This window comes from Alexandromys fortis, unplaced genomic scaffold (assembly GCF_014885135.2).
Source record: "Alexandromys fortis isolate MF-2015 unplaced genomic scaffold, M_Fortis_MF-2015_v1.1 scaffold_50, whole genome shotgun sequence".
NCBI classification, from domain to species: domain Eukaryota; kingdom Metazoa; phylum Chordata; class Mammalia; order Rodentia; family Cricetidae; genus Alexandromys; species Alexandromys fortis.
Window position 1 is genome coordinate 10703554 of NW_026067932.1, and position 13886 is coordinate 10717439.

Sequence of the window (13886 nt, forward strand, 5' to 3'; positions counted from 1 at the left end):
CCTTGGCTTCTCATCAGCCCTCATTGTTCCCCATGATCAGAGAGAGTCTGGTTTTATCCCATGCTTTTTCAGTCACAGTCCAGCTGGCCTTGGTGAGCTCCCAATAGATCAGACCCACTGTCTCAGTGGGTGGGTGCACCTATTATTATGGTTTTGAAGTTTACACGTTCATGCAATGTGTTTGATCACACTCATTTCTTTGCCTAATTCCTCCTGGTCCATACCCCTGCTCAACTTCTTGTTTTTAAAAATGTTTCTATTTTAAACAACATAGGCATCTAAGTAATCTAAGCCTCCTGGAGAAGTCTCCTGTGGGGAAGCCTTTGCTCACAGCAGCAGACGCTAATGTTTGCAGCCTGGGAACTCCCATGAGTCTTGTGGGTGTTTCCTGTGTTCCACTTGCTCTGTTAACAGTTACAGAAAAATACAGTAATGAAAGTCACCTTGAAGGACTGTTTTTATGTCTGTTTCATGACATTGCTTATCAGATTCTTTGATATTATTCCCATTATGCAGGTGGGAAACTGAAGCTCAGAACGTAACTGTTGTAAGTTGAACACCATGTCTAATTATACAACTAGAACCCCAAAGGAACTTCTTAATGGCAAAGTCAGATAGTAAGGAAGATCTTCCTGATTCAAACAGCATTGCACTACATTTTATTTTATAAAAACAAGTCCTTGTGCTGACAGCTTGTGTTGTTGAGGCAAACCATAGGAAAAACCAGGACAGATGTACTGAATACAGGATAATAACTACACATTGTGGCTAGGATCTTCCTTGGGAAGGAAGAATGTTGGAGGTTAAAATGGTTAGGGAAAACTTAAGGTAAAATTGAAACTTCACTTAGAAAATGACTAAACTGCAGGCGGAGAGGGATTGGTGCACACAGAGGGGAGAGGGTCAGAGCACCAGAGAGCTGCATGTGAGAAAATTGGCCAAGACGTGTAGACTCTGAGGGCACCTTGTTCCAACAGTTCAGAGAAAACTCGAAAGACAGGGTAGGCCAGCAGGAATGCTGTGTACATAAAGGTGTTTGTTCCCCAGAACTCACATGTTCACATGTTGGAAGGAAAGAACCAACTTCCAGAGTTGTCCTACGACCTCTGCCAGTGTGCATGCACACAAGTACATGTTTTAAAAAGTTTAAAGACAGATCAGAGGATCTTATATGCCAAAGTGGAGACTGTAGGATGTTTTGTCTCATGAGACCTGTGCTAAATCTTTATCACATGCCAGGTGTTGATCTAAGTGCTGTGTGTGTGTGTGAGATTAAAGATAAGTGCAATGTCCAGAGAAGAAAAGTGACTGAACCAAGTTCATACCAGGAGAAATACAAGAGGCAGGATTTGAATCCAGACAAGTAAAATGCCTCTCCTGTTCCTGATTACACCATCCTGTTCTAGTTGTAGTGGCCTTGGTAAGATGAACAGGTTTCCAGCCCAGAGTCAACCTTAAACATGTAATGTGCCTCTCACATGGTTGGTTTCCAGTTTTCTTTAAGAAAAGATGGTGATTCAGCAACAATCCCCATTCCCTGGCTGTCAGTGTGTACGCACTGGAGAACTATTGGGCACTTACGCTTAAGTTTTTCTTACTGGGACTTACACTATGTCTTTGTAGGCATACAGTTTTAAGAGTAAAGTCAATTTGAATATTGGTCTGTAGCTCAGTGATAGAGCACTTATCTGCCACCCACAAAGCCCTTGGTTCAGTCTACAGCACCACTACAAACTCGATACACACTGGGAAAGTCGTCCATGCAGTTAGACAGAGCCGTAGAGAAGGCTGCCTCTTCAGCCCCTTGCTTGGTTTAAACATAAACACCCAATTTTTCTGACCCAAATGTGGTACACAATTGTTTTCTTCTAAAATCCTTTGAGTAGAAATTATTGTGTCCAGTAAAATAGTAAGTTTATCTATTAAATACCCCTTGCTTCTTTTATACGTTTTCTTTTTATGTGTTTGTAGTGTGTATGCATGTGTGTGTGTGCTGGATATGGATGCACATTTATGTGCAGGTCAGCTGTGTGTGTACCCAAGATTGATATCACGTGTCTTCTTGGTCACCCTTCATCTTACTTATTGAGACAAGGATCTTGTTTGAATCCAGAGCTCACCTGTACACTAATTGAAATAAGCAGATTGGTCCAGCGATGCTGTTTCTGCCCCCTGCCCTCTGGAATTCTAGGCAGACTGCCATGACCACCCAACACACATTGAAGTCTAGGGCTTCAGGCTCTGATCCTCATGTTTACATGAGAAGCACTTACACCACCTCTCCCCAGTTCTACATGCTCTTAAGGACTTGTACTTTCGTAGAAAGTTGACGTCTAAGGACTGACGGACGTTACACGATGGTAGAAGCGGCCTGCAGTCACTGTGTGAGGTGTCGTCAGATGGTGTGCTCAGAGAAACTAGATGGCAGCTGCTGGAAACCAGAGCTCTTGTCTTTCGTTCCAGGAGATGTGTGGTGACCTCTGGGTGTAAAGTATAAACTCTGTAGGCCTCTCTGACTTCGTAGACTTTCTTTTTAGGTCTGTTTGTAGCCTTGGCTATTCAAGTCACCTGCATGCTGTCTTCTTTCTTGTGTCTGAAGACTTTTGTGATTGTTCTTGTTTTGAGTTTAGAAGGTAAAGGTATCTGTGTACTATACCACATTCACATGTTACATTTTATACTTATTTAATTCCATAGTTACTTTTTTATTCTTTTTCATTATGTGTATGGATGTTTTGTTGGTATATATGCTTGCACCATGTACATGCAATGCCCACGGAGGCCAGAAGAGGCGTTGTATCCCTGGAAATGTGTTACCGATGGGTAGGTGTGAGCCTCCATGTAGTTTCTGGGAATGAAAGCCAGGGCCTCTCAAGAGCAGCCAATGTTGAGCCACCTCTCCAGTCCTGTATTCCAGACTAGAGACTGTATTGGTTTCATGTACAAAAAGACAGATCATTTCTTTCTTGAAAAAAACGGTGTGGTGCTAAAGATTATTTGATTTTACCCCAGAATCATACCAATGAGAAATAGTATGCACAATATGTGTGTGTGTGTTAAGTCTGGCAGATCTGAAACGGAAGCAGTTCCCTGCCCCATATAATTCTAATAACTGCCACACTGTAGCCCTGGACGACACCCACTTAAAACATTGCCTTAACAGTGACATAAGACATTAAAAAAAAGCCATGGTACCAGATGAGGCAGGGTAGAGTTGACATGGTTATATAGTGTTTTTTTTTAACTTGTCTAGTAGAGCTCCTTATTACCTTTAGAAAAACGTTTGTATTAGAATAGTATTTCTGTTAATTAATCAATAGCCTGTGTCTGGACTTTACACATGACCTGGGAGTCTTGGCAAAATCATGTTTGGCCTCATGTAGCTTCTTTTTTTTGAAAAGTCAAAGTTTAATGATAGGCTAATAGAAACTTCATTTTAAAAATCTTACTGGTCACTGGGCAGTGGTGGCGCACGCCTTTAATCCCAGCACTCAGGAGACAGAGGCAGGTGGATCTCTGTGAGTTCGAGGCCAGCCTGGTCTACAAGAGCTAGTTCCAGGACAGGCATCAAAAACTCCAGAGAAACCCTGTCTCGGGAAAAAAAAAAATCTTACTGGTGCTGGAGAGTTAGGTTAAGAGCATTGACGGCTCTTCCTGAGGATCTGGATTCAGTTCTCGGCCCCCACGTGGCAGCTCACAACTGTCTGTAACTCCAGTTACAGGGGACGGAAACCCTTGGCAAAACACTAGTACACATAAAATAAAATTTAAAAAAATCTTACTTGCTGTGTCTGTTGTTTCTAAAGAATATTGGAATACAGATATGTCTTAATAGAATGTTAACACTTACTTGGTCTGTATTTGAGATTAAGTTTGAGAGATGCAGACCTGCAGTTTAAGAAGATAGCTCACAAAGAATTTTGAGGCCGTGTTATTAAATTTGGCAATACAAATACTTTTGAAACATAAGATTAAGGGCTGGAGAGAGAACTCAGCTGTTAAGAACACTTGCTACCCTTCCAGAGGACCAAAGTTTGGTTCCAGTACCCACACCTGGTGGCTCACAACTGCCTGTAACTCCAGCTCCAAGGGAGCAAACATCCTCTTCTTGCCTCCCCGGCCACCCACACAGAAATATGGAACTGTTCTCCACTTATAGCCTTACCTCTTGGGAGGAACAGCTGAGTTTTGCCCTCTTTTCCCCTTTGCCCCAATACTATGCTTTTTAAAGCCCTGCTAAGATTAAAGTTATGGAAGATACTTTAGTGATTTAAGACAAAAAAAAATATGATTTTTAAGTAAGAAAAACAATGGACTGAGAAGGCAGTGACTGCATCCTTCAGCTCCTCCAATGCTGCAATCCACTGCCCAGTGCAAGCGCCTCACCCTCCCCGGCCCTCGATTTCCTTATCTCTAGAAGTGAAAGAGGTGTACTAAACAGAAGTTGCCTTCTGGTTCTGATGTCTTTGAGATTTTTATACAAAATAGAGTACTTTGCCAGCCAGGTCTTGAGCCTACACTGTTTGAAGTACTATCAGCCAGATAGTGATTTTTGTGTACTTGTTGTTTTTTCAGAAACTCTGTGAAGGCATATTTAAAGTCCTCGTAAAGGACGTCCCAACAACCTGTCAAGTGTCCTGCCTGGAAGTGCTCCGCATTCTCTCCAGAGACAAAAAGATTTTAGTTCCTGTAACAACTAAGGAAAATATGCAAATACTGCTGAGACTAGCCAAGCTGCACGAGTCAGATGATTCTTTGGAGAAGGTGTCAGAGTTCCCGGTTATTGTGGAATCGTTAAAGTGTCTGTGTAACATCGTGTTCAACAGTCAGATGGCCCAACAGCTCAGCCTGGAACTGAATCTCGCTGCAAAGCTCTGTAACCTCCTGAGAAAGTGCAAGGACCGAAAATTTATCAATGACATAAAGTGCTTTGACTTGCGTTTGCTCTTCCTCTTGTCACTTTTGCACACTGACATCAGGTCACAATTGCGCTATGAGCTCCAGGGACTCCCGCTGCTAACCCAGATCTTGGAAAGTGCCTTTAGCATCAAGTGGACCGATGAGTACGAGTCGGCCATAGACCATAATGGACCTCCTCTTCCACCTCAGGAGACAGACTGTGCCATCGAGGCCCTCAAAGCTCTCTTCAATGTGACAGTAGACAGTTGGAAGGTGCATAAAGAGGTAAGGTTGGGAGGAGCGCACACATCCACTGGAATCAAGGATATGGGTTGCTGCACACAAAAGAGGAATGCTAAGTTGGGAAATGAAAAAGTGTTCCTTCACTAGTTGGTTCTTCTTAAGTTGTAATCTTTCAAGGGCTGGAGAGATAGCTCAGCGGTTAAGAGTACTGGCTGCTTTTCCAGAGGACCTGGACTCTGTTCCCAGCACCCACTTGGTGACTCACAACCACCTCAACTCTAGTTCCAGGGGATCTGATGCTCTCTTGTGGCCTTCGTGGGTAATAGGACCACATGTGGTACCGATACACATGCAAGCAAAACACCTATATGCATAAATAAAATAAAAATAATGGGGTAAAGAAAGAATTCCATTTTGTAGAATAGAGTCTTCCGAGTTCTATAATCTTATCTTTTTTGAGTGACAGCCTGGGGAGAAGCAGCAGGCTAATGATAGGTGTTTGTATTGACTTCCATCTTGGAAGTTAAGGTAAACCCCGTCAACTGAGCTTCGACCACCACAGCTGATGTCTTTTGGGAAGAGAAAAACCATTGAGTGCCCCTGTCACTGCAGTCCACAAGGTGTTACGTTGTAGTGCGCCTGTCACTGCAGTCCACAAGGTGTTACGTTGTAGTGCGCCTGTCACTGCAGTCCACAAGGTGTTACGTTGTAGTGCGCCTGTCACTGCAGTCCACAAGGTGTTACGTTGTAACGCACCTGTCACTGTAGTCCACAAGGTGTTACGTTGTAACGCACCTGTCACTGTAGTCCACAAGGTGTTACGTTGTAGTGCTGTGAAGCCTTCAGAGGCCTAGACTCACAACAAGATACTTAGTTTATGTACGGCTTTAGGAAACAGGCTAATTATACTAAAAAGGGGGAAATGTTTTACGCCACTCTACTTATTTCTAGACTAAGATCTTCCTCTGTGGCCTGAGCCTTCCAATAACCCCAAGTGAGGTGGATTGGATAGTTTATATTTGAGTTCCTGCAAGAACGGTGTGCTGAACTTGAAATGTAGTCTGAGAAGCCCACAGTTCTAAGTGAGGAGCACACTATTGTTCATCAGGAACTCAGCATCTCACGTTCTCTTCTTTAACTTTAAAAACCAGTACAGTTCAGCTCCCGCCTTTGAAGCTAGCATTGGCCCTGTCTGTTTGAAGTAATTCTCACCCGTGTTTTTGCCAGCAGCCTACTGGAGAAGGATTATCTCAGCGCAGCTATAGTGGGGCACACAGGCATCTGAGCTGTACAGCGCAAACGTTTGAAGATGAGTGCTAACAGCTGTTTGAGATGACTGCAGTGTAGTCAGCCTTGCTGAGACTTGGCAGGGAAAGATGTGGGAAGCCCACATGCTCCATGTTTGCTTTCAAACCAAATATTTGGAAGTATTTAAAATGTTATGTCTCTGCTTATATGGTACCTTCTGTGGTTATTTTTCTTACACTGTTTGTGTTAGTGTTTTTAAGATTTCCAATTGGTTGTAAAAGTGCCTCTGAGACTGTTGGTTTGCCATTGTTACACTGCACTGTTTGGATACTGACAAGATGGCTTCTACCTCAGTGGCTGCTCCGCAGTGTGTGGGGGGCCCGTGGTGAGAATCAGTACTCGAGACGAGGGTCTGGTAGTGTTTCAGCTAAGTGACTGTGGCATTGGAGAGCTCTGGAAACGGCGAAGTGGTAAAGCCTCGTTCTGTGTTCCAGGAAACTCACTCTTCGAGATGCAGGCTCTCCCCACAAAGGGTCAGTGGTCCTAGAATAGGTTTATCTGTGTGAGCCGTGGGGCAGTTATGCAGCGTTTATGAAGTATGTGTTGTGAATGGGACACTGGGCCAGTGCTGGTCTTCAGAAATATAAACAGTACTGAAAATAGGATCTTTGACAACCTGTTTATAAAGAGTGTCTTCATGTGGCTGTTTATAAACATCTGCTAGACATTGTCCCAGCATTGGAGAACACACTGGCAAATACTAAGCAGCTTTGCCTTCGTGAAACTTTAGTTTTGTAGGTGGAAACGGACAATAAGTCAGCAGAGAGCTGGGTGCCAGAATGGAGACACTTCTGAATTAGCCACATGCAGGATGCAGGATGCAGGGACAGAAGTTTCCTAGAATTAAATACCACTTGGAGGACGCAGAGAGCAAAGCACACGGTGCCTTTTTCTGGGACACTCACAGCTCGGCTACATCACAGAGAGGCTGAGTGGGAAGGCCCATTCCTTGGAGTCCATGTCTTGTTTTTGTCAGACCAAGGACATTTACTTCAGTTGAGTGAGCCAGTGGAATGGTTAATGCTTTAGGTACCAACCAAAATAAAGCTATATGAAAAAGCAACCAAAGAATCCACTTTAAAATAAATAATATTTTTCTTCTTAGGAAAGTAGAGTCATAGGCTATACAAGAACGTAAAGGACCAGAAGATGTGAACTCCCTGTAGACACCCCCCCCAGAAGGTGAGCTCTGTTCACTCCCTGTAGACCCCCCCCCCAGAAGACGAGCTCTGTTCACTCCCTGTAGACCCCCCCCCCAGAAGACGAGCTCTGTTCACTCTCCATCACTCTTCCTGCATAATGTGAGCAGAGGAGAACTTCCCCCAGTGCAGTCTCTGTGGCCTCACCCCGCCATGCTGCCCTTGAAGAACAGTGCTTTTCAGGGCTGAGGGCAGGCTCAAGTCACCTCCTAGCTTAGCTCAAGATTTGAGCCTCTAATTTGCCAAGATAAATCGTTTTTAAGAATAAGGCTCTCAAAATGCATTCCCTCTGGCAGAAAGGTCCCTAGGAGTGGGCTGTGGGGTGAGTCTCCCAGGCTCTTCATCTCTACCCTAAAAAGAGAAATTTTAAAAAGAAAGAGGGAACCTTTGAAAAATTATAAACCTTTGGAAAAAATAGCTATTGCTATTTTCTTTAAACTTTTAACTAAGATTTTGTTTGGAGACTAAAAGGTTCTGCAGCCAAGACAAATTTGATGGCTGCTCTCTCACCCAGAAATACTAAAGATGATGGATCTTATGGAAGAATACTTGTACATTGAAAAACACGTGTGAGGGTAAATAAAACCACTGAATATACATATAAAAATAGAAGTATTTATATTTTTCAGCCTTTTACAGCCTTTTTCATTTAAGCATGAGTATAATTAATTTTCTTGTGAAGTCTACATTCCTGAAATTGATTGAAAAAGGATTTCAAAAGTTTTTTTTTTTTTAAATACATACTGCCTGAGTGTATCTATCTACACTGTTTTAATCCCTAGGCATCTGACTAAAAATATTTATGCCCATGTTACACTAAAGAAAATAGAGATATTTGCCTGTGGTTCTAGCTGTTTCCGCAGGTATTTTTATTTCATTTGCGTTTCACCAAACGCAGAAAGTTCATGACTGGGTTTTTCTTGAGGTTTCACTTCTTTCTGCCTCAGCATTAAAGTTCCTGCCTCCTGCAAATGCATTATAGTGGCTTAATCTGAAGATCCCCTTCCTTAAGGTGTCATCTTCACCTGTGAATTCACCTTTCTTCTCTCCCCCCCACTCTTTCCTGTCTCCCTTTCCCTTTCTTAAGAATAGTGTATTTGAACGAGTGAGATGATATAAGCTTAGTTGATGGAGCAGTCTGTTTTCCAGAGATCCCTGACTTAGTTCCCATTCCCTTCCCCACGTGTCCAAGTGTCATGCAGTAAAAGGAGCACAGGAGGTGATGTGCGACGGCCTTCTGTGTATGTGCTGCTCTTATTAGTTAATGAATAAAGCTGCTTCTGCCTGTGGCAGGGCAGAATATAGCCAGGCTGCAAGAGATAGAGAGTAGGTGGAGTCAGGGAGACACCATAGAGCTGCTGAAGGAGACAGACAGCAGAGAAACTTACCCCCTACCTGGTGGTGATACACAGATTAATAGAAATGGGCTAATTTCAGATAGAAGAGTTGGTTAGAAATACCCTTCAGCTACTGTCCAAGCAGTGTTGTAATTAATATATTTTCTGTATGATTATTCGGCTCTGGGCGGACCAGGAACGACTGAGCAGTCTCCACTGCAGGATGGTTCTAGAGACTTTGAAGGAAATATAGAAAAGGGTAGAATATAAAAAAAAAAAAAAAAGGCTCAGGCTATACAGTGTTTAATTGTTGAATCATTTTAACAGTTACTTTGATGAATGGTTTTGCAGATAAAGTGGAGTCTTGCCCAGTTTGTGAGAGGGGAGTGGCAGTAATAGCAGACCCTACGTAAAGAACAACAGCTGTGTGAAGAACTCTCAGACTTTCTGCCCCTTCAGCCTGCCCGTTTCACCTCTTCCCTGTCTTCCTTCTCTTCCTGGGCCTTGTGTCAGGTCAGAGGAGAGATGAGAACACTGATTTCCTAAAGACCGCATATCTGAGTCATAAAGTGATAAGACCCGTGTGTGCGGTTTATCTAATACTTCACTAAGAGAAAGTGCATTTACTCCTGGTGTGGGTCGGATAGGAATGTTAGCTCTGCTGGATGCATGAGGACACTGAGGACACGTAAGAGATCAGAGAGCTAAGATTACGGGGGAAATGTACACAGTGGTTGCCAACAGAGGGAAATAGTGTCCGTGTGGATTTATACACACCACACACAGCAGGTACCCACAGAGGCCAGAGGGCATCTGATCTGGAACTGCAGTTCATGGTGCTCATGAATGCTGGTCACTGAACACATTCTTTCAGGAGCAGTAAAATACTCTGAATCACCGAGCCATCTCTTAACACATAAACTTATTTTATGTTTTTGAGGCAGGGTCTCACTGTGTAGCCCTAGCTGGCCTGGAACTCACTATGTAACCAGGGTAGCCTCTAACACACAGGTATCCTCCTGCCTCAGCCTCCCAAGTGCTGGGATTAAAGCTGTATACTGCAACACCCAATAGTAAATTTTAGTTTTAAAATTTATCGTGTGTGTGTGTGTGTGTGTGTGTGTGTGAGAGAGAGAGAGAGAGAGAGAGAGAAAGAGAGAGATGATGTACACATTCCATCGTTCACATGACAGATCAAACAACAACTTTGTAGAATTGGTTCTCCATCCATCTTGGTTCAGGGATGGAGCCTATGTCATCAGGCTTTCATGACAAGCATTTTTATTTATTTATTTATTTATTTTTGCCTGCTGACCCGTCTCTGGCCCCACTCTGTTTGTTGAGTAATTGTGTTAGAGTAGCATGCCTCTAACACACTTGTTGAGGTGTAGACCAGAAGAGTAGAATGAAGTGTACAAGTGAACCACGTGCACACACGACTGGTTATGATATCTGGAAGGATAAGCAAGCGCGTTTTTTGTTCAAGTGGATGGGAAATGGATTTGAATCCTTTATATAATACACAAAAAAATTGACCTGAGTTAGGAGACCTAAATATACAAATAAAATATTAAAGTTTATAGAAGATTGCCTTCATGATTTTTATCTCAAACATTTCTGAAATAAGCAAGACTTCTAAAGAAAATAAGGACAAAACCATAAAGGAAAATTAATTGATCTTAATTAAAATAAATTCAAAGATGAGTGCTGTCGAGGATAGGAATAGGCTTCTGGAACCCCAGTACTCAGAAGGCTCACATGAAGAGTGGGATCTGCACCACAGGTGCCCTGAGCACACTGCCAATGCCCACCGATGTGTGTACACCGTCAACCCTGCAGTAAAGTAGGCAGAGCTTGAGTCGGGACTGCCAAAGAGCTGTCCAGTGCCCAGGGAGAGTGCCAGAGCAGGGCTGTCATCTTCACACCACAGGTGCAGGAAGTGAGGAGAGTGTCAGAAGACCCTGCTGGAGTTGGCTGTACAGGATGGGGCGCCCGTTTTGTGAGATGTTTTTCCTAACTGTATGCTTGGGAAATACCGTTCGGCAGTGCTCTCTAGAAACATCAGAATGTAAAGTGTGAGTGTAGGTGGTCCTGATGATGCAGCATTCCCTCTAGGTGTGAACCCAGGATATTCCAGTGACGTGTAACAAGTGTATTGATGGCCGCAGTCTCAGAATGCTCCACACAGGAAGACAAAGTTCTCATTGAGAGAAGGGTGACTAGGTAGACGGTGATATAATATGTTCGGTGCACTCATGTGATAGCGGTGCTGTTTTGTGTCTATATGTGTTCGTGTATGTGGGCTTGCATGTGTGCATGTGTGTGTGTCAGCTGTCTTGTTCAATCACTGCCACTTTGTTCTCGCTGAAACTAGAGCTCACTTTATCCACTCAGCCATCTACCCAGTCCCAGCAGGGCTCCTGCACATTCCCGAGCTGTGTTCCTGCACCGGCCCCAGCGGTGCTCCTGCACTGGCCCCAGCGTTCTCTTCTGCGGTGAAGGCCCCAGATGGTTTTCACTATCAGAACGGTACTCTTTTTTTTTTTGTTTTTGTTTTTTTTGTTTTTTTGTTTTTTTTTTAATTTATTTATTAAATATTTCTGTCTCTTCCCCACCTCCGCCTCCCCTTTCCCTCCCCCTCCCCAATCAAGTCCCCCTCCCTCGTCAGCCCAAAGAGCAATCAGGGCTCTCCGTCCCTTGGGAAGTCCAAGGAAAACCCTCCTCCGTCCAGGTTTCGTAAGGTGAGCATCCAAACAGCCTAGGCTCCCACAAAGCCAATACATGCAATAGGATCAAAAACCCATTGCCATTGTTCTTGATGTCTCAGTAGTCCTCATTGTCCTCTATGTTCAGTGAGACCTGTTTTAACCCAGGCTTTTTCAGACCCAGGTCAGCTGGCCTTGGTGAGTTCCCGATAGAGCATCTCCATTGTCCCAGTGTGGGTGCACCCCTCGCGGTCCTGCGTTCCTTGCTCATGTTCGCTCTCCTTCTGCTCCTGATTTGGACCTTGAGATTTCAGTCCGGTGCTCCAATGTGGGTCTCTGTCTCTGTCTTCTTTCATCGCCTGATGAAGGTTAATATTCAGGAGGATGCCTATATGTTTTTCTTTGGGTTCTCCTTCTTATTTAGCTTCTCTAAGAACCCGAATTATAGGCTCAATGTACTATAAATATGTGAAATTACAAATTATTCCACAAAAGGAACTTTAACAAAACACAATGATACGGATCAGGCCACAAAAGGAGTTTCTTTAAGGTCGAAAAAGAATTAACAGCAGGAAGTAGAGGCAGGGCAGCCCATGTTCAGAAGTTGCTCTTCAAAGGGCCTTACGGAGATGTAAGTAGACACAGGGCAAAGGGGACACTGCAGACAGAAAGTACAATTGGGAAGACGAGATAAGGAAGGCAGTGGGGTGGGAAGTGGTGTTTACAGTTGTAGGCTGGAGAAAGGCCAACATGGATATTTGTGTAGAGGCTTGTCACTCTGAACTGCACACCTGTAGTCTCTAGCAGTGAGCAGAGCAATACAGGGTGTGAGTTCAAGGACAGCCTGGCTTACGTAGTGAGACCCTGTTACATAATTCAATCAATCAATCAAGATCTGGAGACATTGCTCACGAAAAGCCCAGGGTGCTGCCGCAGTTTTCACAGCCAGGACAGGGTGTGTGTTTGTTTGTTTCCCAGGACAGGGTTTCTCTGTGTAACAGCCCTGGCTGTCCTGGAACTTGAAGACCAGACTGGCTTTGAACTCACAGAGATCCACCTGCCTCTGCTTCCTGAGTACTGGGATTAAAGGTGTGCACTTCGTCCACCTGGTATAAATATATATGTACACATACTTATGTTATTATAGGAGGTAATTTTATCAGTGGGTAAGCAATAGTTTAGTTTGACATAGGTTTCATGTGGGCAGGTAAGGGTATACTTATGAGAGAATTTTCACTCAAGAACTGGGGATAGGCGGTGAGACAGCTTTCTCCTGGCCCTTAGGTGTTAGCACCCTTGGTTCCCATTGGCCCTTGCGGGCTCCCTGCGCCCCCCCAGCTCTGACAGTCACACTCCCCCTTCTTCCTCCCTTCCCCCTCCCCTCCCTTTTGTGTTCTGCTCAGAGTTTAGAGCACTGTCATGTGCACCATTTTCTTTGATCCTGGCAGAAACTCATGTCTGTGCAACTGTGTGGGAAGGGACTGAAGCCCAGAGACACGTGACTGACGTGAGGTCCAGCCCAGACTCCGCTTGACAGCCAGGGTGACGCTATCCCATTCTGACTGAAGCTCTCATCTGTCTCAAATCTATATGCACTGTGCTGTTTAAAGTGTTTCCCAGCCATATTAGGAGTGATGAAAGTGTGCCCTATTGTGTGTTGGGGTCTGTAAGAGGAGTCTTAGAAACATGCACACATATTTCGCTTTACTTTTGCAATAACTGAGAGCCGTACTGTAGCATATGCAGGCTGTCATGTTTCTCTTTTCTGCTGTGTCCTGTTACGTATAAAGAGCTAGAGGACCTTGATGCAGGTGGTTAGTGAGGTGGTTTGGCAGGTGACGTGCCTGCTGTGCAGACATGAGGACCAGATTTCTGCTTTCAGCACCATCCGAAGAGCCAGGTAGGAGTGACAGCCACCTGGAGTCTCATGCCCCAGGTAAAGACAGGGTCTCTGCATCAAGCTGCCTTACTAGACTAGCCAAATAAGTGAGTTAGAGATTGAAGGAGAAATAAAATAGAGAGTAATAAAGGAAGACATCCAGGATCAAACGCTGGCCTCTGCACACAAGTGTGCACACACATAGACACACAGCACATAGGCATGTACATTATACATGTGTACACACACCGAAAAAGGAAAAGAAACTGTAATTGCCCAAGACCTCATTATAGATGCAGAGGTAAAACAATTATTC

At 44.1% G+C, this 13886-nt stretch overlaps 1 protein-coding gene across 8 annotated transcripts in view; it reads left to right on the forward strand.

The window, feature by feature from the left end:
* Positions 1 to 13886, forward strand: part of Ric8b (RIC8 guanine nucleotide exchange factor B) — a 94788-nt gene that overhangs the window by 25884 nt on the left and 55018 nt on the right. For all 8 annotated transcript variants that reach the window (XR_007592389.1, XR_007592391.1, XR_007592393.1 and 5 more), the window contains exon 3: positions 4576 to 5184. Coding sequence is in view for 2 of the 8 variants with exons in the window: in XM_050145661.1 (XP_050001618.1) it covers positions 4576 to 5184 (609 nt within the window). In the remaining 6 variants the exon portion in view is untranslated. The remainder of the gene's footprint in view (positions 1 to 4575; positions 5185 to 13886) is intronic.